The sequence below is a fragment of the Dipodomys spectabilis genome, unplaced genomic scaffold (genome assembly GCF_019054845.1).
Source record: "Dipodomys spectabilis isolate Male_0828 unplaced genomic scaffold, ASM1905484v1 ptg000002l, whole genome shotgun sequence".
Lineage (NCBI taxonomy): Eukaryota > Metazoa > Chordata > Mammalia > Rodentia > Heteromyidae > Dipodomys > Dipodomys spectabilis.
The window spans coordinates 35,581,606-35,605,702 of record NW_024870679.1 but is presented as its reverse complement, the minus strand read 5'-3'; the positions used below and the strand labels follow the sequence as shown (position 1 = coordinate 35,605,702).

The 24,097-nt window shown below is 41.9% G+C and overlaps 1 protein-coding gene across 1 annotated transcript; it reads right to left on the bottom strand.

Annotated features, from left to right (window-relative positions):
* Nucleotides 1–13,369: 13,369 nt before the first annotated feature.
* On the bottom strand, nucleotides 13,370–19,519 carry Diras3 (DIRAS family GTPase 3). Its single transcript, XM_042681484.1, has 2 exons — nucleotides 19,492–19,519; nucleotides 13,370–15,024 (listed from the first exon to the last, which is right to left on the bottom strand). Exon 2 carries the CDS (start codon nucleotides 14,967–14,969, stop codon nucleotides 14,166–14,168), a length of 804 nt encoding a protein of 267 aa, XP_042537418.1. The 5' UTR covers nucleotides 14,970–15,024; nucleotides 19,492–19,519; the 3' UTR covers nucleotides 13,370–14,165.
* Between the last annotated feature and the right edge of the window lie 4,578 nt (nucleotides 19,520–24,097).

Here is a 24,097-nt window from a genome sequence, read left to right as displayed (position 1 = left end):
TAGGTAAAAGAGACTCATCTGTTCAAGGCAGGTGGCTTATTGCTCTGATAGCCCAGGGGTTAATATCTTGATTCAGATTTTAATCACAAGCAAGAGAACAAATTTCTACACAAATGAAGTGTTTTAAATTCATAGAGCACAGATTGTGTGCTGGTCTTTTCCTAGGAAGTAGATTGATCAGGGGTGCTGTAATGTGCACCATGGGAGCATCCAAGAGCATGCACTCCAGCGAGGGCTCTCTGTCCTTCCCTCTTTCTTCTGTTTATGGGGACTGCAAGCTAGGACAGGTCAGACAGATCAGGAACTCTGTATCTACCCTAAAACCTTGTATTGGCCAAAGAGTGATTTTTTTTTTGTTTTTTTAATACACTAACCAAAACCTGTTGCTTAAGTCTGAGAACAGCTTTCATTGCCCTTAGGAAAGCTCAGCCTTTGGTGTGACTTGTAGGGTCATACTCTGACCCTGTTCATCTGCCAGCCTGCCTTGCATCATGCCCTGCTTGAATTCCAGCCACACTGGACTTCTGTTCATTCACCTAGTACCAGGCTCTTCCTACTGAGGGTTGTGCTCACACTATACCCCATCCTAGAATATTCTAGTTCTTCCTCTCCACTTGGCATTTCGATTTTAAGATTCACTTTAAATGAACCTTAGTCATTCAAATCACGAATATAAAATGCAGGTACTGGGAAAAGCAGCAAATAAAGAGGTAAAGCCCCAGTTCCTGTAAATCTCATATTCTAGCAGTTGAAAGATAAAGTGTAAACAAACCAGCTATGAGTAAGCAAGATAATTTCTTATGGAGATGTGTTGAGAAGGCTACAAAAAGGTAATGGGATACTGTAGGCCATTTTTATCTAGAGTGTGATGATTAGGAGAGGGTAGGATGTATTACATTGTCTTACTGATATGAGCTGTGGACTTAGAGAAAAACAGAGCGAGAGAGAGAGAGCGAGCGAGCGAGAGAAAGAGAGAGAGAGAGAAGGCTCTGGTCAGAATGACCTTTATAAAGTCAAAGGAAAAAAAATACCAACATTGCTAAGCCACAGTGAAGGAGAAAGAAAAGCATAGAATGAGTCCAAAAAATGGATAGGGAAGCCATTTGAACCTTCTACATTCTGGGTAAATTTATTTCAGATGTAAGTAGAAGCTGCTAGAATATTTGAATCTGTGTTTATATTCTAAGATACTCTCCAGGATGTTATGCAAAGAATGGCTGGTGAAATGACAAGAGAGGAAACATAATAGAAACTTGGGAAGACGCTGCAGGAGACAAGGTTGAGATGATGGTGGCTCAGATGAGGGCAGTAGCAGGGGAATTGCTGAGAGGAGGTGTATTTTGGAATCAGAACCTATGTTCATAGCTTGAATGGAAGGTGAAGGAAATAGGGAAAGGAAGAGAGGGAAAATTCTGAGAATAAATGGAGATTTAAATTACTTTCTTGTGGAAGATTTTTCTCATCCCTCAACTCTGAATTTTCTCTTGGCTTGTTCCCATGGCAACCTGCTACTCTCCCTGGTCACATTCCAAACATTTATCACTCATCATTATTGGTTTCAAATATTTCCTTCACTAAACCTGACAGAAATAACCCACCTGTCTTGGTCAGTGAGTCTGGTTTCACCAATGCTTTGCATCATGCCTGTAATTGTAATATAATAAATCTCAATATAATATTTTAATAAACTAATCTATTGCATGAGCAGCATACATACATATGAATAGCACAGAACACTTAAAGAGCTCTTTCTCTCTGCCAAACATTAGGAACACTTTATCTGTATCAGCTCACTGGATTTTCACAATTTCACACCCACACAATACAACCCAAAGTATAGAGACAGTGAGCAGACACACAAAGGCCACCCAGCTAGCAGATGCCAATAAATGTTTAATGTTATTTTACAAATGATAGCTTGCTTATCATTCATACTACCGAAGTGAGGTATGTATCCTTGCTAGGTTTCAAGAAGGCTAGACACAGATCACAGTTTAAGATGTCAATATTGGGAAGAGGTGTTGGCAGGATTTGAATCATCCACAACATGTTATGGAGAACAACACATGGCAGGTGATTAAAAGCATCTCTCTGAGACTGACCTCATTTGAAAGCCCTCTCTGCCACTTAACCAGCTGTGTCTCTGAGAGTTACTGGCCAAATTATTTTGTGCCTCAGTTTCTGCATCTGAAAAGTATGACATCCTGGATATTTCCTGTTTTGGATGTGATATTTGTGGAACATAAATAGTAGACTTAGATGTTATGGGAAAAAGAAAACACAACTAGAGTTAGCCTATAGAAAAATTGCCAGGTAGAAAGGACCTTCTGTTCCTCTGATCTTCTTTATGGCAAATCTATCCTGGATTAAAATGCTAGAATAAAAGGATCATTGGGGTTAGAGTCCATCAAAATCCAATTTACTCTGTCTGGCACAACACACTGAAAGGCAAACTGGAACAGGTGGTGAGGAAGAATAGGAGGAGATAAGGTAAAATCCTGGGGAATCTCTTGGGGAAATTTGACACCTTCTATATGTTGGAGGTTCTAAAAGATGAGTCATCTGATACCCAGGCTAGAAAGCCAGACATCTTTCATGACTGGAAGAAAAGCCTTCCAATCATTTCTAAGACAACCTTTCAATTTTATATGATTTGATGATCAAAGAGAACAGAGAATATTAGAGCGTTCGCTTGCTTTCTAATTTTATCCTGTCAATCAAAAATAAAGTCTAGACAGCTTTGATTTTCTTTCATCTTCCAGACCTCACCCAGAGGCAATAATGAAAAGTAAACTGGTCAAATCCCAGCTTGTCAGGTAGACGTTAAAAGGATAATAACACAGAGTAATCAGACCCAAACTAATCAAGGTTATGTATTTTGAAGCTGACTTAACAATAAGGTTAAGCTAACCTTAACAATAAGGAAAATTGATCCTCTTATTGCTTTAAAGAGCCTTCCCTGAGCTGCATTACTTTAAGTCAGGCACCAACGATAATGACGTTAGCCCTCCTTACTCTCAAAACCTAAGTGGTTACTTATACAGTTCCTGCTCCACTGAACAAATCTGGTTTCAAGAAAGAACTGTCCTGATCGGACACCTGATCCAAGTCAAAATATTTGAAATTGAGTTTGAAACTGTGGTCTAGAATAACCAACTCCATTCATAGCTAGATAGTCCTAAGATGACACAAAATGTGCAATCCATTGGCAGGATCTTTGCCCAGGGCTAGTGGACATGCAAATGATTGCAGTCTTTCCCAAAAGCACTTGGGAAATACAGATCACAAGATGATTAAAACTACTCATGCCCTTTTACCCAGTAATTTCAGCTTTAGGAGTTGAAGCAAATTATTATGTATAGGTTATTCCTATACTATCCATGGCTACAAAAACAAAGTAGGATCCAAAGAAAATACTCAACAAATCTGAAATTGTTTACATCATATTCCAATCATATAATATGTGATTGCTTAATAATATATTTAGTGGACTGAGAAAAATATAACCGATGTGAAGAAGAGAAGGGGAAACATGGGCCTAGATTCAAGCAATGTGATTTCAATGTTGTTAATGGATTCCATCCAGCCATGCATCTATCCATCTAAAAATCCATCCATGCTTTACCAATCAACCATCCATCTATCCATCCTTTATTTCTTAATGTACCTAATGCAAATATTTCTAGAAAAATAACTAAAAATAATTATGTTAATGCTACTTTGTTGTATTGATCTTTTGAGTGTTTTCCATTTTTCTAACTATGAATTTTCCAAGTTTTCTATAATGAAAAGAGTTACAGGGCTGAGAAGGTGGCTCAGTGGTAGAGTGTTTGTCTTGTATGCATGAGGCCCTGGGTTTGATTCCTCAGTACCACATAAGCAGAAAAAGCTGGAAGTGGCATTGTGGCTCCAGTGGTAAAGTGCTAGCCTTGAGCTGAAGAGCTGAGGGACAGCACCCAGGCCCAGAGTCCAGGCCCCACGACCGACCAAAAAAAAAAAAAAAAAAAGAGTACAAAGAATAGAATATCTCCTGCAGAAACAAGCCAACCCTCATGTCTTTGAACTCCAAACACCTCCTGCATATTCTCCTATCCTTCATCCTCCATTTCTTTGATTCTTCTACTATGTTTTCTGCCATGCCAATTTTTCTAAATCATTCCATAGTTCTAAGTTGGCTACAATTTTAAATTGGCTCCATATGTCCCTTTCCATCTCCACATCCACTTTGTACATTGTCTGAGTGCTGGACCAGTCTCTTCTTCATGGTGTCTTCCTTGCCAGGCCTATTGCAGAAGACCTAGTACACAGACATCATTCTTTCAGGCACTGGATACATACAAGGAGAACTGTAGTAATATAGGTTCTACAGTCCTTGTGAAGATCAGAATCACAAATACGTATAAAATGTTTAGAATAGTGTCTAGCACAATAAGGGAACTCAGGAAATGTGTCCTGTTTGTGTTTGAAACCATGAATTCCTTTAAGGTGGGACCTTAGCTCCTTTCCCTTTACAGTTCCTATGGGACCAAGCGCCTTACTTTGTTTTCATTTAGGTGTTCAATAAATGACTGTTCATTATAAAAATGAATGACAGTTGCTATACTGAACATTTGTATGCCCCTCAAGTGTACTTGTTGATCCATTGCCCACATGATGTGTATGGAAGTGTGCCCTTGAGATGATTAGGTTGCGGCACATAAGCCATCGTGAACAAGATTAGACCCTGGAGATTGCTCCAGTTCTTTCTTCTGTAAGAACAGTAAAAAGATGGCAGCCTATGAACCATGAAATGGACACTGCATCTGTCAGTGCCCTGACCTTGGATTTCCTAGCCTCCGTAAGTGTGAGAAATAAACTTCTGTTCTTTATAAGCTATCTAGCTTATGGTATTGTATTGTAGCACCCACAACTGTTAAATGAAGTCTTTAGTTACCCTGTCCCTCTCCTGGGCCTCCCATGACTGTAAGCCAGACTCACATCACATGGTCAGATCTAGAGCTAATCATTATGGCTACAGAACATAACATGTGCCATATCTGGACAACTTAGTGACAAATTCCTCCTGCAGTGTTGAAGGGGTAGGTACTTAGTATTCCTGATCACAATTTCCATTCTGTTCTCATTTTTCTCTGACAAGTTGTACAATAGTTTGCACCTTGCCTCTTCTAGTGTTATTAGTTTTCTTGGCCGAAAGCCTAAAGAAAATGTTATTTGGCCTCTCACTGAAAACTCACACATTGTATTATCTCAGGTGAATAGCTCTGGGAGTGGAATGGAGGGAGATGGCCTCTGCAGGTTACTTGAGAATTAGAAAGAAACAAATGGCAATAAATAACCAACTTATTTGAGTGAATGCATGTGCCAGGTTCTGTGATCACTCTTTTCATACACTTATCTGGTTGAAGATGTTAAGTGTAGGAGGATGAATGGAGAGAGTGAATGAGGGCAAATATGATTTGTGTACCTTATATACATTTATGAAAATAGAAAAATGAAACCTAAGAGAAAGAGAAAATGAAGAAGAGTGAGGGAGGAGTAAGTTTGATTTGGGTACTTTGTATGCATGTGTAGAAATGTCACAATGAACCCCCACCTTGAACCACTAGTGTATACTAACAATTTTTTTTAAAAAATCTTAAAAAGTAGTGACAGCCACATGCAGTGTGCACTTTGTTAATCAGCAGTGATCTATTTCTCATTATTACTGCACCTTACTATTTAGAATGCCAAAATTAAGAAAATTGGTAAGGGGTTGGAAACATCTATACTATTTTTGCAACATTACCATAAGTCTAAAATTACTATAAAATTCACTAAAATGGTAAAAAGCAAATATAAAAAAGGAAATACTAGATGCATTTAGAAACTGTCACCATCATCAAATCTATTTGACCCTCTATGACTTGGCTTGAATTTCTTCAGCCACACTTTCTGGCTCAGGTATCGCTCCTGTTCTCAGCCTCATTTATCAACTGTCTTCTCGAAAAATCCCAGTTGCCTGGGTAAAATGGAGCCAATTATTTCTTCTTTCAACCTGTTCTATCTCCTGTGTCTTTGCCGAACACTCAGCTGCCCAAGTCAGACAATGAGTCACCCTCTCCAGTCTCCTCTCCCCTCACACATGACTCATTCAATACATGTCTATTCTAGCTAGTCAACATCCCCAAATCCCCCCCATCTACCTTTACTTCAGGCCACTTGTATGCTTCATCTGCTTATTGGCAGCATCCTCTTAATTGGTCACCTTTCCTCAAATCGCTTGTCCCCTGCATTCTATATCCTCTTTATAGATTATGATCCTTCCAAAATAAAGTGATGACCTTGTCATTCACTAGCTTTTAAGATCTCTGTAAACCCCACACAATGCCAACTCAGCCTCTCCTTCGCTAAAGCCTCACTTCTGCAATTCATGAGTTCCTCTATTATGCACCGTGAACTTGATGCAGTTGGTCAGAGGTTCTCAAAGATGGACCAAGTGTCAAATGAGTGTCTTTAGCTCTGCCAACGGGTCTGAGGTCAAAATAATTTTACCCTAATTCTAAGATGCCGTTTGATTTTTCATGTTAATGCTCTTGTGAGTGTACCATAGTGTTTTGAGCTATACAAAGTGTGATGTAGGCACAAATTAAAGGTAAAAATAGTATGATCATTTAGCTCTTTTCTCTTAAGCCAGACATTCAAGAGTTTGCAAAAATGTAGATAGATTCCAGTTTCCCACTATATTGTTTAGGAAAATATATTTGTTTTTTCATAAAATATATTACTTATGTTACCACATAATGGACTTGTTACCTTAAATTAATAAATTAGTACATGTTTTATAGTTCTAGATTTTAATACACAAAATGCTGACATATTCTTATGTAAAAATTATTTGGGGCTCTTTAATAAGTGTTAAGACTTAGGGCAGAACCAAGTCAAGAAATGGAGTGTGGGGCTCTGTTTTTCACTAATGATAATTAAGAGATGGGGGCTTTTGGACAAAGCTATGACAAAAATCTCAATTCTATCCTTTACTAGACCTGTGTCTTTTAAGATACTTAACTTTTCTGACTTTTAATTTCCTCTATGAAATGCTACTTCCACCATTAGCATGTGTTTATTCAGTATCCACTCAGTACCTGTAATGGTGCTAGACATTCAGGATCTCTAGTGAGCATAAATCACACATAATGTCATGGTTATGAATCTTGTACTTCCTTAGTTTAAAAAACCTGTTAGGTAAATATCTCTGCAAGGGAGAGAGTGTATGGTGGGAACATAAAATATAACGTAATTTGGATAATCAGGAACATTCTATTTAGAGAGGGCTAAGCTAAGGCAAAGAGATGTAGATGAGTGGATTGTAAGGTAAGAAGAGAGCAAGCCCTACAGTATTGATCTATGGAGTAGAACTGTAAGTAGAAGATCTGTTTTCATAGTTTGGTGAGATGTCATGATACTCTGGGGACCAGATGACAAAGTGTACATAGTCTAGAACAAAGCAATTCTCCCTGCTTCTGCATGAAATCCAGGACCTCTCTGAGATTTCCAATATTTACCAGCTTTGGAGATTGACTTTGGGCCCTGCAGTTGGAAGTACATAGCAGAGGCCAAATGAGGCTTTCATTGGATGACTGGTCTGACTGTAGTTACAACCAAAGAGGATATACAAATTTCTTGATGGGTAAGGGTAAGAAGGGGTGTGTGTGTGTGTGTGTGTGTGTGTGTGTGTGTGTGTGTGTGCATGCATGCTGTTCCTGGGGCTAAGATTTAGGACCTGGGCATTGACTCTGACTCTCAGCATTTTTTTCCTCAAGGCTAGTGTTCTACCACTTGAGCCTTAACTCCATTTCTGGATTTTTGGTGGTTAATTAGAGGGAGATAAAAGTCCAATAGATATTCCTGCCTGGGTTGGCTTTGAACTGCAGTCCTTAGATCTCAGCCTCCGAGTAGTTGTATGAGACACTGGCATGTGCTTAGGAGGTCTTTTTTAAAAATTTTATTTTATAATGCATTGTTTCATGAGTCTGGGAGAACTAATGGGGTAAGACATGTCTCTAATGTTTCTTTCTTTTTTTTTTTTTTTTTTGGTCGGTCGTGGGGCTTGAACTCTGGGCCTGGGCGCTGTCCCTCAGCTCTTCAGCTCAAGGCAAGCGCTCTACCACTTGAGCCACAGCGCCACTTCCTCTAATGTTTCTTTACAAGCAAAAGTTTTAGCAGTTTAACCAATGTTTTATAATAAACTTGTCATCCAGAGTAGGATTGTTAATATTTTATATATTTAAATAGAAACATTTTACAAACATTAACTCATGCTATGTATGATGAAACCAAAAGAGAACAAATTTAGTTTTTATTTCTGTGTAACAAATGACCACAACCTAACAGTCTGAGTACCACACAGTTATGATTTCTGTGGGGCAGGAGTGTGGGGCCAGTATAATTCAGTGTTTCTCGCAGGGCCTTAGAAAGCTAGTTTAGGTGCTCACCTGGATGCCTTCTCATCCAGAGACTCTTCTTGGGAAGAATCTTCTCCTGAGGTCATTCAAATTGTTAGTAGAATTCGTTTCCTTGCATTCTTGTCGCTATGGCTTGAGTTTTTGCTGGATGTGGCTGGAAAATATTCCCAGGTCCTAGGGGCAATGCTCAGTTCCTTAACACATAGGTTTCTCCAACATGGCTACTTCCTTCACTGAGCTTATGGGAATATATGGTATCCAACTACTGTTCATATTTTATTGTTTAGAAACAAGTCGTAGCCTCACTCTGTCCCTGCACTCCAAGGGAGATGATTTCACACAAATGAATGCTAAGAGGTGATAACCCTTAAGGGTCATTTTAGGAATAAACACCACCACCCTTGAAGAGAGGAAGTCACTACCATTCTTCATTTACCAAGGAGGAAAAAGAAACTTCAGCCAAGTTCATGAGCTTGGTAGCAGGGCAGTCTGTTTTCAGATAGTCTGGTCCCAGGAACCATGCTCTTAGTTATTGGGCTCTCTCTATACTTCACTGAAGCCAAAGCTTCTAACAACAACAAAGGACTTTTTAATTTTATTGAATAGTGAAATAAACTTGGTTAGGAACTGCACAATCTAAAATAATCATAAATGTATTGAGTTGCTCACATATGGGCATTGAACAGATGAGAAACAGAGCAACGTCAAAATGGTTAAATAAATAACCAAAGTCATGACTAAGATGGTTGAAAGTGATATTCTCACTCAGATCCAAAAGAACCCAGCATCAGAAAATGTGGGTATAATTTTTGTGTCTGTGTCGTGCAAATGAGACAAAATAACCCATATGAAAGCATCATTCACAATGCCTGTCACACAGGAAGGCCTCAACCCATTAGTTGAATTGGATGAATGTTTTCTTCACTCTTTACCTGTCCTAGATATTCCTTCTATAGCTAATGGAAATATCCTACCCAGCACACGCTACCTTTGAACTCTTGGAGATTATGTTTACCTGTTATTTGTAGGAGAAGCACATATTAGAAATTCCATTTCTAAAAGCTTAGGCATGGGCGGGGGGGCGGTGCTAGCTTTCCACATGAATGCATGGCCTCTTAAAGCCCTGTGGTAGTCATTAATCCAGAGTGGGAGAAAACGATGAAGTTGAGGGGAAATTGGATGTAATTGCAGCTCTCTATTAGTCTGTTTTTCTTTGCAACCTGGATGGAACATTGTGAAATATATTTTGTCCCCAGTGCAATTTCCATGTGAATTAAGCAGTGTTGTTTGGCTGGGCTACTTGAGGACAAGGCAGTTCTTCCTGTGGCTGGAACTGTTACTTGATAAAGCTGACCTGGGGTAGGGGGAGGCCTGCTGCCCTTGGGGCGCTCCTTAAAGTACTGACTTTAATACCAGCCCTGCCATTCGTGTGTGTGTGTGTGTGTGTGTGTGTGTGTGTGTGTGTCTGTCTCTCTCTCTCTCTCTGTCTCTCTTGCTCTGTCTCTCTCTGTCTCTCTGTCTCTCTGTTTCTCTCTGTCTCTGTCTTTCTCTCTGTATGTATGTGGCAGTACTGAGGTTTGAACGCAGGGCCTTGTGCTTTCTAGGCTCACACTATGCCTCCAGTCCTTTTATGAACTGGCTATTTTTGAGAGAAGACACAGGACTTCCTGTCCTGTGTTAACTTTGAAGCCCCTATTTTTCATTTCTCACAGTGGGAATGACAGGCATGCACCACTGCACCCAAACATTGGTTGACAAAGGGTCTCTTGAATTTTCTTCTTTTCTTTCTTTCTTTCTCTTTCTCTTTCTTTCTTTCTTTCCTTCCTTCCTTCCTTCCTTCCCTCCCTCCTTCCTTCCTTCCTTCCTTCCTTCCTTCCTTCCTTCCTTCCTTCCTTCCTTCCTTCCTTCTTTCTTTCTTTTTTGATGGGGCTGGCCTCACAGAATAAAATTCTTGAGCTCAATCTCCCAACTAGCTGAGATTACCAGCTTCTGCTCTGCCATTCTCTTCTTTTCTTTTGAGTGGTACTGTGGCTTTGGATTCGTGGCAGTTTGCCACTGAACCACACTTCTAGTCCCATTTTTCATTGGTAATTTTTAAGAAATGTTTTGATTCCTGTTTAAGCATGAACCTAGACCACAATCCATCCATAATTTGTGGATGTCAGATATGTACATCATGTCTCTCTGGTGAGGTGGGTTCTTTTGGACTTTTCTGCCCTGCTAGTCTACAACATTAATCCTCCTGGTCTCAGCCTCCCACACAGTTTAGGTTGATAGCACCAAGCTATGGGTTCAGAAGGGATCTCATAAACTTTTTTGCCTGGGCTGGCCTTAAACCAATATTCTCCCATTCATAGCTTCCCAAGTATCTAAGATTACAGGAGAAACGACCTGTTCCTAGCTCAGCTCTGCCATTCTTAACTACCTATTGGCCTCTGATGAGTCTTATAGACTGTAGAATTTTATCCATAACATGAAAGGTACAGTATACCACTCAATACATTTATAGTTATTTTAACAAGATTATCTCACTATTAAATAAAACAATACTACTGGTTTGGTGCCAGAAGCTTTGGATTCCAGTCCCCATTCTGTTCTTTCTTCTTCAGATACAAAGGGAAATTGTCATCTTTAAATAATAAAAAACAAACTATGTAGGTGCGTTATAGTATAGCTCAATGTACAATAAAGGGTATAAATTGAAATGTTGAACTCCTTCCTTCACTAAACTGTGCTTCCTTTCTTAGATCCAATAACTCTGAGTTATTTGATATCCATCAAGAAGAATTTCCTGTCATACACACACACATACACACACACACACACACACACACACACACACTCACTCTCTCTCTCAAATTGGGGGAAAAGACTAAAGAAACCTTGAAGGTATTTTGTGTTGATTCATACCACCTCTTTTTTTTTTTTTTTTTTAACAAAGCTGGGCCCAAATTAGTAGTTATTTAGGCAAGTTCCTTAATTAATAGTCATGACTGATATTTACAAGTCACTTATAATGTATCAGGCTGTATTCTAAGGACCTTATCTTTGTTAACTTATATAATACAACAACCCTAGGTAGAAGCAATTATTGCTGTTTCCATTTTCGACCTGAGAACATGGATGCTTAGAGAACTTTATAATAATTGGAACAGGTGAGACTCACACTTAGGCATAGGGTTATAACACATTTCTGCCCATATGGTTTTTATGCACAGACTAGTTGGCAAATAATGAGGCTTAACAAATATAACAGTTTAATGAAATTGCACTTTTGAAAGATCAATGTGACAGAAGGCCGAGAAAGAACTTGTTTCCCTGCACTGTCCATATTTTCTGGTGCATTTCAATTTTCTTACCCATTTCTCATCCTAGAATTAGGATCTTATTGAAAGCAGGGACTCTGTACTCCGGTCTTGGCACAGGTTAGCCTATTGTCAACTCTTCATAATACCTGTGAGCAAGTTACTAAAAGTTGGGGAAATTATCAAAGGAATGGTTAGATTTTTTTAAATTTGATCTGGTCTTAAGTGTGAATAAAATTTTATTTTCTACCCTTTTGTCGTATAAGTAGCAGAGAAGTGACTCAATTAGTCCTTGGGACTAAATCTCCAGAATCTTCGGAATCTCAGCCCTGTGGCTCCATTCTTGTAAAACACTGGATTTCTCACAGGAATATTTTTCACGTGTCATTATGCATCAGTACAGTGTGCAATACATTTTCTTGAGGGAGGGCTCTGGAAAATGCTCACAGTTGTGTGTTTTATTTTAGAACTGGACTCTGTTAGGGACTTGAAGACTATTTTTAAAAGAATATATGGATATTTGAATTCTTTTCAATAGTGTTCCTCTTCCCTAAAAACATACAGTCCAATAGCTTTTTGTTCAATAATAAATAGTAGATGACAAAATTCACAAGATCAACAGCCTCCTTTCTCTACCTACCCCAAGTCAAAAAAATATTCCTTAACCAGATTATGCATATTTATCTAAAAATTATATCTGGGAGGCCATGCTTGTAATCCTACTTAGGATGCTGAGATTTAAGGATCAATGTTTGAGGCCAGCCCAGGCAGGAAAAGTCCACGAGACTCTTATTTCCAATTAACACTAAAAAAGCCTTATTTGGATCTGTGGCTCAAATGTAAGAATGAGTACTGGCCTTGAGGGAACAAGCTCAGTGATAGCACCCAGGCCTTGAGTTCAAGCTCACAATCAGCACACAAAAATATTATATTCAAAGGTGATACTATCTTTCTTCTAAAAATAACCATCCCTTGAGGGCCTTTCCAAGTTTCAAACCCCACCCATTTATCCCCATGCCCCCCATATTGCTCCCCAGTATGTATCTCTTTTTTTAATCTCTTTTTTGTCAGTCATGGGGCTTGAACTCTGGGCCTGGGCACTGTCCCTCAGCTCCTCAGCTGAACGCTGGAACTTTACCATTTGAGTCACAGCACCACTTCGGTTTTATGGTGATTAATTGGAAATAAGCATCTCATGGACTTTCATGCCGCAGCTGGCTTTGAGCCAGGATCCTCAGATCTCAACCTCCTGAGTAGCTAGGATTACAGGCATGAGCCACTGGCGCCTGGCCCCACTCTGTATTTCTTGAGTACAAAACTTAGAGACAAGGGCTGAGGTCTGCTGCCCCACATGCTTCCTATAAGTCCCTTGCACAGTGAGAATCCACATAGGCCTGGAGTTCTCTTGGATGAGGGAAAGTCATGGCTTTCCAAGGTTAGGGCCCCTTAACTCCCTCTCCCTCCTGCTCTCATTGGCTAATTCATGATGTCAGAGACATCCAGGTGCAAAGTTCGTATTAGAAATCTTTCATGAGTATGGCTTAAATTTAATTCAATGATCACTTGTGTTGTTCTTGTCCCGTGAGAAAGAAATTCTTAGTCATAATTGCGTATAAGAAAAGCTTTATTAAGTCAAGTAATTGTTGCACTTTTCCAACACTGTAGGGTAAGATCAGCAACTGTTTGTATGAGCTAGGAAACAACAAGCACATCTCAGTGAGCAAGTTCCACTTTTACAATTGCATCTGCACACACCTCATAATAGCTATAGAATATTTATTTTATTATCCAGTCAAGGGTAAATGATCCCACAGCAATTTGGCAAGGCTTTTGTGGTGAAAACACATTTCTTAATGATCAAATACACAATGGGAGATAGGGTTAGGCAATTACAGCACTTGAAATGGTTACAAATACAGAAGCCAGGCTTGGAGGTGCACACCTGTAAACACAGCACTTGGGATATTGAAGCCAGAGGAATCATGAGTTCAAGGCGAGCCTGGGTTACATACTAAGTACTTGTCTCAAAATAAATAAGTAAATAAACAAACAAATAAATAAATAAATGATAAAAATTAAACAAATACAAATAAAACAATACAGAATTTACAAAGAAGGATTGTGGCATCTTCAAACTTTGGTGCTTTATTCTTGAAAAAAAAAATTGTCTTATTAACTTTAGTATTAAAGGTCTTATTTTTAAATGCATGATGTTTCTTTCTTTTCCTTTTCCTCTAATACCATCTTTTAACTATATGAATTTTCTTGCGGGGGGGTGGGGAGGAATAAACAAAAGTTATCCGCTTGTATATGTTTAGTGACATGGCATCAGGATCAAGGACAGGTGGCACGCTACATTGGTACTGGTCCACATTTGCTGCAATCTACAGGCTAGGAGGTAGCTTCTGGGGCTGGTGACTTACATGTTGACAAATTTTCCGAGCAGCTTCTCAACGATCTTGGACACCTTGGACTTCTTCTGGAGGCAGGCAGTATACTTCTTCTGGAGGCAGGCGGTGGACTTCTGGAGGCAGGCAGTATACTTCTTCTGGAGGCAGGCAGTGGACTTCTGGAGGCAGGCAGTGAACTTCTTCTGGAGGCTGGAAGCAGGCTTCTCCACGCAGTCTTCAGGCTCTTTCTTGGTGCTCAGCAAAATGTGGAGCAGCTCCTTCAAGTTGATGTCTTCCTTGGTGGAGATCTCCATGAAGGCACAATTCCACTCCCGCGCGAACGCAGCACCTTCCTGGGGACTCACCTCTCGGGGCTTCTCGTCGATCCTGTTACCCACGAGCAGAATCGGAAACTGAGGCAGGTCGTTGCCCTTGATCTTGCGAATCAGCTCCAAGTCGGGCTTTGTCTCCTCCAGAGATGTCTTCCTGGTGATGGAGTACACCACGAGGAAGGCCCGGGCCCTGGCGACGCAGGCGCGGTAGCTGCAGCTGTGGGTGTTGTCGTTGATGTGCAGAATGCCTTTGCCGTGTCTGCAGCCCCTCCAACGGCCAAAGGTATCCTCGCTGGTCGGGGAGCTGGCCTCTCGGAGGGTGTCCTGAGCCAGCCTCTTCATCAGGGTGCTCTTGCCCACGTCAGCAGAGCCCATCACCATGATGCAAAAATCTTTGCACTTCCTATGCGGTGAGGAGGCCGCAGGGGGCTCCGGCAAGGGGGGTTGAATCTGCTCGGCCAACAACAGCTGCTCTTTGATAGGAAAACATAGATTTCCCATTGTTGGAAGAGGAAGCACCAAACTAGTTTGGCAAGCAGTAGTTGGAAGGAGAAACCTAGTGAGAATGAAAGATGATTAGGTTTGATTAGCCACAGTGCTTGAAGTCCCAGACCAATATTTTCGTTAGCAAGCACCCCAACCTTACCTGCTACTTCACTCCCAGTTGTGACCCATTTTGCACATTCTCTGGTCTCACTGAAAACTACTTCCTTATCAAACCCTCAATGGCCCCAAACCACCCAAGTACTTCCCACTAATCCACTTAGACTCACTCCCAGCATGCGGTTCTTTGCAAAAATCAATAAATTTGACAGACCACTGGCTAAATTGATGAAGAAGAGACTCGGATCAACAAAATCAGAGATTCCAAAAGAAACATTACAACAAACATCCAAGAAATCCAAAAGATTATGGAGGACTACTTTCAAAATCTATATTCAAATAAGATGGAAAATCTAGAAGTGCCTGGCAGGAATGTCCGCCCATGCCCGGTTAGTCTTTATCTGTATTTACAGCCCCATTTCCAGGGCACAGAATGAGAACAAAAACTTTCACTCTTCTTGTATTTGCTGAGATGTGCTTTGTGTCCTTGGCTATGATGTATTATTTTAGAGCATGTTCTATAGGATGCTAAGAAGAACTCATGGCTGGAACTCTACCATTTGAGCAACACCTCCATTCTAGCATTTTGCTGGTTAATTGGAGATGGAGTTCATAGACTTATCTGGCTAGACTGGCTTCAAATTACCATCCTCCAAGTCTCAGCTTCTTGAGTAGCTAGGATCATAGATGAGTGTGAGCCACTGGTACCAGTTGGGTTGTTCATTTAAAAAAGGAATACTTGATCAGTTATATATGGACTTGTAAGTCCATGGTTTATGAGAAAGGAACAGCGATCATGAACATGAACTCTGGAGTTGGACTGTTGAGCTTCAACTTAACTTTCTTCTTATTAGGCTTAAAACCTTGAGTAAATCACCATGACTTCTGCCCTTTGTCGATAGCCAGGACAATAGCAATATAGGGACAGAGGAAACACTAGGGCTTTAGTAGAAACTTCCTAAGTAAAGATCCAGAAACACAACAAGTCAAAGAGAAGCTAGATAAATGGGATAGCATTAAACTGCAGAGAACATAGCTAAAAGAATAAATAGAAAGCCCACAGATTGAGAGACAATCTTTACTAGCTATACATCAGTTAAAGGCCTCATATGCAAAATATACTTAGAGCTCAGAAATTAACCTCCCTCCCCAAAGAAATCCTCAAAGAACAAAAACCCCATTACGAAGTGGACAAAAGACTTAAAGAGAGACTTTCTCTGAAGAAGAAATAAGAATGGACAATGGTCACATAAAGAAATGTTCAACATCTCTGACCATAAAAGAAATGCAAATCTAAACAACATTGAGATTCCACCTCACCCAAGCTAGAATGGCCATTATCAAGAAAACCAATAACAACAGATGTTGGCAGGGATGTGGCCAAAGGGTAATGTTGCTACACTGTTAATGGGAGCATAAACCTGTCCAGCCATTTTGGAAAGCAGTATGGAAGTTACTCAAAATACTAAACATAGAGCTCCTCTATGACCCAGCAATCCCACTCCTGAGCATTTACTCTAATGACCACAAGCAAGGCCACACTAAAGCTACCAGTACAGCATCTGCACTGCAGAATTATTTACCATAGATAAGATGTGCAATCAAAACATGCTTCTAAGTAGATAAATTGATCAAGAAAATATCCTATATATACACAATCGAATTCTATGCTTCCATCAGAAAGAATGACATTGCTCCATTTGTTAGGAAATGGAAAGACTTGGAAAAATTATATTAAGTGAAGTAAACTATACCCAAAGAAATGTAGGTCCCATGGTTTCCTGGACACAGGAAAGGCATCCTGGACACAGGACATGAGTGAAGGTGGTAGGTCAGTGGCTGACAGTCAGGGGCCTGCCTGTCTCTTGCCCAGGCTGACAGAGAGCCCTCGGGAGTTGTCTTTGAATTACCAGAACCCTCCAGAAGCTGGACTTATGGTGAGGGGCACCCTTGCATCAGAACGGGCACCATACACAAGGAAAGGTATTTATTTATGTACCTGTCAGGGAGAAACACAAAGAAATGAGAGGCGAGCCATCCATATAGGCTCAAGGCTTTAGTGGGGGACAGACCTGCCAGGCTGCTCCAAGCAGGAATGGATGCACCAGCAGTGGATAGGTGTGGGCAGGATTTAAACAAAATTTTAGGGGGCATTCACATTGGCCACATGGACAGTCACCTGGGTCACATTACATGGACCTTGGGAATTGGGAGGGAGGGAGTCCGTTCTGAGAAGGAGGTTTACATGGGCTAAGGGAATGGGGAGGGTCTCGTTCCAAGGAGAATGTTGCACCTAGGGCAAGCATCTGTGTGTCATATCAGGAAAACAGTACATCATGGGGAAAAAAGAAACTTAACAGATTTTTGTAAACAGGTAGGGACAAGGGGGAGTGTAGGATTGTAGGGAGCTTAATTGGCAAGCTTAGAGAAACCGATGGGGAGAATGAGCCATAATACCTAGCGTCCCTCTGCGCCCCTCCTCCCCCACACACTTCTGGAGCTACGGGAGGATGCTTAGAAAAACGTAACGAAACGACTTGTGGGGTGGGGCAATGCGCAGCACCGCAGCACAACCAGAGCCATGTTGGCTGTCTCTGAGTCCAAATAGGACAAGCAAGAGGTCATAGCAAGCAAAGGGGTATCTGTAGGCGGGCGGGCTACCCAATCGCGCGTGCCTGGCATCCTTAGTGACCGCAAAGCGCACCAGACGGTGTCTGCTGGTACAAGCCCGCACCCATTGTCACTGCGCAAGCGCGATCCGGACCTGTATCTGACCCTGACTGCCCGTGTACCGCGCCTACATCAGATTGCGCGTGCCTGGCATCCTTAGTAACAGCTCGTGCACACAGTACGGCGTCTGATAGTGCGTACCGCACCCATAGCCACTGTGCGTGCCCGCAATCTAGGCCTGTATCTAGCCGTGACAGCCTGTGTATGGTGCCTACATTGGATCGCCTATGCCTGGCAGCCTTAGTAACAGCGCGTACTCGCACCAATAGCCACTGCGCGCATGCGCGCGCGTTCTGGGTCTGTATCTAACCATGACTGTCTGTGTATAGTGCCTACATCGGATCATGCGTGCCTGACATCCTTAGTAACAGCACATACCCTCACTGATAGCCACTGTGCGTGCGTGATCTAGGCCTATATCTAACCTTGACGCCCTGTGTACGGTGCCTGCATTGGCTCGCCCATGCCTGGCATCCTTAGTAACAGCGCGTACCCGCAACCATAGCCACTGCGCATGCTCGATCTGGGCCTGTACCTAACCGCGACCCCCTGTGTATGGTGCCTGAATTGGATCGCGAGTGCTGGGCATCCTTAGCGACAGCGCGTACCCATACCCATAGCCACTGCGTGTGCGCAATCTGGGCCTGTACCTAACCATGACGGTCCGTGTTCGATGCCTACATTAGATCGCTCGTGGCTGGCACCCTTAGTAACAGCGCGTCTCCGCACCTACAGCTACTGCGCGTGCGCGATCTTTGCCTGTATCTAACCGTGACTGCCAGTGTTGGGTGCCTACATTAGATCGCCCGTGGCTGGCACCCTTAGTAACAGCGCGTACCCGCACCCATAGCCACTGCGCGCGTGCCCGATCTTTGCCTGTATCTAACCGTGACGGTCCGTGTTCGGTGCTTACATTAGATCGCCCGTGGCTGGCACCCTTAGTAACAGCGCGTACCCGTACCCATAGCCACTGCGCGCGTGCCCGATCTTTGCCTGTATCTAACCGTGACCGCCAGTGTACGGTGCCTACATTAGATCGCCCGTGGCTGGCACCTTTAGTAACAGCGCGTACCCATACCCATAGCCATTGCGCGCGTGAGCGATCTTTGCCTGTATCTAACCGTGACGGTCCGTGTTCGGTGCCTACATTAGATCGCCCGTGGCTGGCACCCTTAGTAACAGCGCGTACCCGCACTCATAGCCACTGCGCGCGCGCGCGCGATCTTTGCCTGTATCTAATCGTGACCATCTGTGTTCGGTGCCTATATCAGATCACCCGTGCCTGGCACCTTTAGTAACAGCGCGTGCACAAAGTATGGTGTCTGATAGCGCATGCCCGCACCCCTAGACACTACGCATTTTGGAGCTCTGCCTGTATCTGACCGTGACCGTGTGTTACGGTGCCTATATCGGATCGCGCGTTCCCGATGATCGGAGTGACCAAGCGTACCTGGTCCCCCGAAATGCAAAGCTGGGAGGAAGGAAGACGCCACCCAGCCAAGTGGATGCTCCGTTAATTTCCATCCTACACACGGACTCTCATTACCCCGATACAAAATGAAAATGCGAAACACAGAGCCCCATCCATACTCTGTTGTGTTCCCGTGTAATCCCGCTCATGCAGAACTTGAAACTATTTTTTCTGCCTTAATAATTAAATATATCCCCGCAAAAGATGGTCGAGAATTACCTTTCTGCTGCACCAGCGCTGTGGATCTCCTTAGCTGTGTGGGAAACCCGAGGTTCGGATTGGATTTTGACCAAGCCCAGAGATACGCAGGTTGGCTCGTTCCATCTGAGCGTGGGGCATGGGGGGGAGGCGGAGGCGGGGGAAACTACCTTGTGTGTTATAGCAAACGGCTGGCAGAGCCCACAGTTTTCTCGTCCCCCCTATCCCTCCCTCCCCCGCAGCAGTGGCTGCTCCCTCACCGCGTAGGATGGAGGATGGGATTCGTTTTACTCTAGGCGTTGCTGTACCTTCCACTGCAGTGGAGTGATTCTGGGCATAATTAGGCTTCCAACTTGAGGTCATCTAATTCTTTTTTATTCTACGTAGTCGATTCTATAAAGGATCTATATATTGAAAACATAAGGTGCCAATGAAATGAATTGAGCTGCGTAAATGGAGAAACAGTAATGTTCTTGAGTCAGAAAATTAACTGACCCTAGAGAAATGGTGGTTATCTCACATTCACCCGTAGTATTTTTTGGTCTTTTTTTTTTTAGTTTTGGTTTTTTCTTTTTGTTTGTTTGTTTGTTTTTCGGTCGTGGGGCTTGCTCGGGGCCTGAGTGCTGTCTGTGAGCTGTTTTTGCTCAAGCCTAACACTCTACCACTTTGAGCCACAGCGCCACTTTTGGTTTTTCTGGTGGTTAACTGGAGATAAGAATCTAAGGGACTTTACTGTCTTGGCTGGCTTTGAGCCATAATCCTCAGACGTCACCCTCCTGAGTAGCTAGGATTACAAGCGTGAGCCATTGCCGCAAAACTGGTTTTTTTCCTTCCTCTTTCTTTCCACACTTCTCTAATCTTGTTTGTCCTTCCTTCTTTCCTTCCTTCCTTCCTTCCTTCCTTCCTTCCTTCCTTCCTTCCTTCCTTCCTTCCTTCGTTCCTTCTTTCCTTCCTTCCTTCCTTCCTTCCTTCCTTCCTTCCTTCCTTCCTTCCTTCCTTCTTTCCTTCCTTTTCTCTCTCTTTCCTCCTTCCCTCTCCTTCCTTCCCTTGCTCCACTTCTCTTCTTCCTTCATCTTTCCTTTTAAACTGGGGCTTGAAGTCGGGTTCCGGGTGTTGTCTCTTAGTTTCTTTACTCAAAGATAGCATTTTACCACTGAGCTACAGCTCCACTTCCAGTTTCTATGCTGGTTAATTGGACTTTGCTGCCAGGCTGGCTTCAAACTTCAAACTTCATCAGATATGATATACTAAACTTGCTTTGCCTTCTAAAGCACTCAGTTTCTTTACCTGTAAAACAGAGATACAATTATGAACATTTAAAGAGTGAAGGCACATGAGTGAAGGCACTTGAGAAATATTTTGAGTGCCATATTCAAATAGCATTGTTTGTGAAATATGAACGGACTAACAGTTCCTCGAATTATTATCAAACAAGCATTTCTGTTATTACAGAAACTACAGGAAGCTCACCTTATTCATGGATTTATTACATGTGCTTTTGATCAAATGAGGTCAAAACAATATCAATAAGAAAATCAAAAATAATTTCAAACACAAATTAAAAATCCCTATACACATTCCATAGTTCTGTTGACTGAGAGAAACTCTCAATTCATATGGAACAATAAAAGACCCCAAATAGCCAAAACAATCCTTAGCAGCAAGAACAATGCTGGAGGAATATCAATAGCAAACTTCAAATTCTACTACAAAGCCATAGTAAAAAAAAAAAAAAAAAAGCTTAGTACTGGCACAAGAACAGGCCTGAGAACTAAAAACCCAGAAATGAACCTGCAGCCCTATGGTCACCTAATCTTTGATAAGGGAGGCCCCCCCCCCCAAAAAAAATAGTATGGAAGAAAGACAACCTCTTCAATAAATGGGCTAGCAGAATTGACTAAACACATGTAGAAAACTAAAGTTAAATCCTTATATATCACCCTGAGACAGAATCAATTCCAAATGGATCAAAGACCTCTAAGTAAAAGCAGATACCCTGAAAATATTACAGGAAGGAATTGGAGAAACATTAGGGCTCCTTGGCACAGGTTGAAATTTTCTTAATAAAGACCCAGAAACACAACAAATCAAAGAAGGTTTGGACAAATGGGAAACTGCAGGGCTTCTGCACGGCAAAGGACATAGCAAGATCAATAGAAAGCCCACAGATTGGAAGATCTTCACTAGCCATACAGCAGACAAGGGCCTCATATCTCAAATATACCTACAGCTCAAGAAATTAAATTCCCTCAAAACAAACTCCCAAAGAAACAATCACTCTACTAAAAATGGGCAAAAGACTTAAAGAGAGACTTCTCTGAAGAGGAAATACGAATGACCAAGAGATACATGAAGAAATGCTCAATATCACAATGCAAATCAAAACAGCATTGAGATTCCATCTTACACCAGTTAGAATGGCCATTACCAAGAAAACTAATAACAACAGATGCTGGCAGGGATGTGGCCAAAGGGGAACGCTACTACACTGTTGGTGAGAGTGAAAACTTGTCCAACCACTCTGGAAAGCAGTATGGAGGTGCCTCAAAAAAACTAAACATAGAGCTCCCCTTTGATCCAACAATTCCACTCCTGGGCATTTACCCAAATGACTACAAACAAGGCCATACTAAAGCTACCAATACAACCTTGTTCGTTGAAGCATTATTTACCATAGCTAAGCTATGGAACCAACCCAGATGCCTCTCGGTAGATGAATGAATCAAGAAGATGTGGTAGATATACACAATGGAGTTATGTGTTTCCATCAGAAAGAATGGCATTGCCCCATTTGTAAGGAAATGGAAAGACATGGAAGAAATATATTAAGTGAAGTAAGCCAGACCCAAAGAAAAGTAGGTTGCATGATTCCCCTCATTTGTAATAACTAGCATACGTCTATGATATTCTTAACAGAGGATCTCATTAACTCAATTGCTTAGTGCATAGGGCCATATATAATGAAGCATATCAACATGAATTCCAAGATATGGAAACAGGAGGTTCTTATTATGTCCTGTATGTAGTTTTTTTTTCTTTTTCATTTCTCTTAATTTTCAGTATCTTGTGCCTTGTATATAAGATTAATCAATATGTGAAAGGGACAGAAACAACAGGACAAAGGATGACCCAGTGAAACATCATATGTGGATATGAACCTTACAACTTGGAGTGGGGAGGGGAATAGGAAGGGATAAGTGGGAGAAATGAGGGATGGATGGGATAACAAGGATTAAAAACAAATGTACTAAAAATGTACTCATTATTTATGTAACTGTAACCCCCCACTCATCATCTTTTCAATAAAAATAAAATTAAAAAAAAAAAGAAACTCTCGGGCTGGGAAGGTGGCTCAGTGGTTGAGCGCTTGCCTTGCATGCCTGAGGCCCTGGGTTCGATTCCTCAGTACCACATAAGCAAAAAGAAAAAAGCCAGAAGTGGCGCTGTGGCTCAAGTGGTAGAGCGCTAGCCTTGAGCTGAAGAGCTGAGGGACAGTGCCCAGGCCCAGAGTTCAGGCCCCATGACCGGACCCCCCCCCCCAAAAAAAAAGAAACTCTCAATCAGTCTTATTATCAATCACCTTATTATCATCGTGATTAAATCATTGTGTGATTGCCTAAGTGTTTTCCTACCCTTCATTTCGTGAACGTATACTTTTCCCCAAAGCAATGGGAGCCCCCAGAGCAAGATAAAAGTTATTATGCTTAATTTCAGTGAGAAAGTGAAACTTTTATATGAAGAAGCAGCATTTCTTCAGTGGAAGTTGTGTAGGGTTACAGAAAAAAAAAAAAAAAAAAAAAAAAAACAACGAATCAGGCACCATCAGGGAAGCCCTGAACTCTCCGCATCCTGAGCAGTGGGGTTTTTCCTCTACTCCATCATCTTTGCATCCTATACTCAATATCCTATATTGAGTGTCTACTGCATTCAGGTCTTATGGAACCCCTCAAGACAGAAGTTCTACTGTGTACAGTTTACAATTAAGAAGACTAAGGGGGGCTGGGAAGGTGGCTCAGGGGTAGAGTGTCTGCCTTGCATGCATGAGGCCCTGGGTTTGATTCCTCAGATCCACATACACAGAAAAAGCCCAAAGTGGTGCTGTGGCTCAAGTGTTAGAGTGCTAGCCTTGAGCAAAAGAAGTTCAGGGACAGTGCCCAGGCCCAGTTCAAGCCCCAGGACTGGCAAAAAAAAAAAAAAAAAAAAAAGACTAAGGTGTGGGAAGGAGGGAGGAGGAGAGATCAAGTGAGGGAGAGAGACAGAGAGAGAGGAAGAATGCTCAGTAACAGAGGCTATGAGACTTGGCTTCCTTTAAGACTTCAATGATGCACCTACTTCTACCTTTCTGAGACCTCTGGGCCTTCAAATTGTTTAGAGAATTTGTTTATTTTCCATTTTCTGTTAGATTCTACCTTCCCCCACCCCCACACACCCTGTAAGTCTTCTAGAAAATGGAGAGCTGTTTTCACCATCCTTCTCAAGGAGATAAGCTTTCTGCTTTACCATCTTGACTGCTTGGGTCAGGGTAATTTATGAAACTCTTCCTTTATCAGGCTCAGGCTCATGTGTCCTTTCTAATACCTCTGTTCCCAACCCATCTGCCTTTTCGCAGCACCCTACTTCTACAAGT

Coding starts and splice junctions, on each gene's coding strand:
- Diras3 (XM_042681484.1), bottom strand. CDS start 14,969: ATGGGAAATCTATGTTTTCCTATCAAAGAGCAGCTGTTGTTGGCCGAG.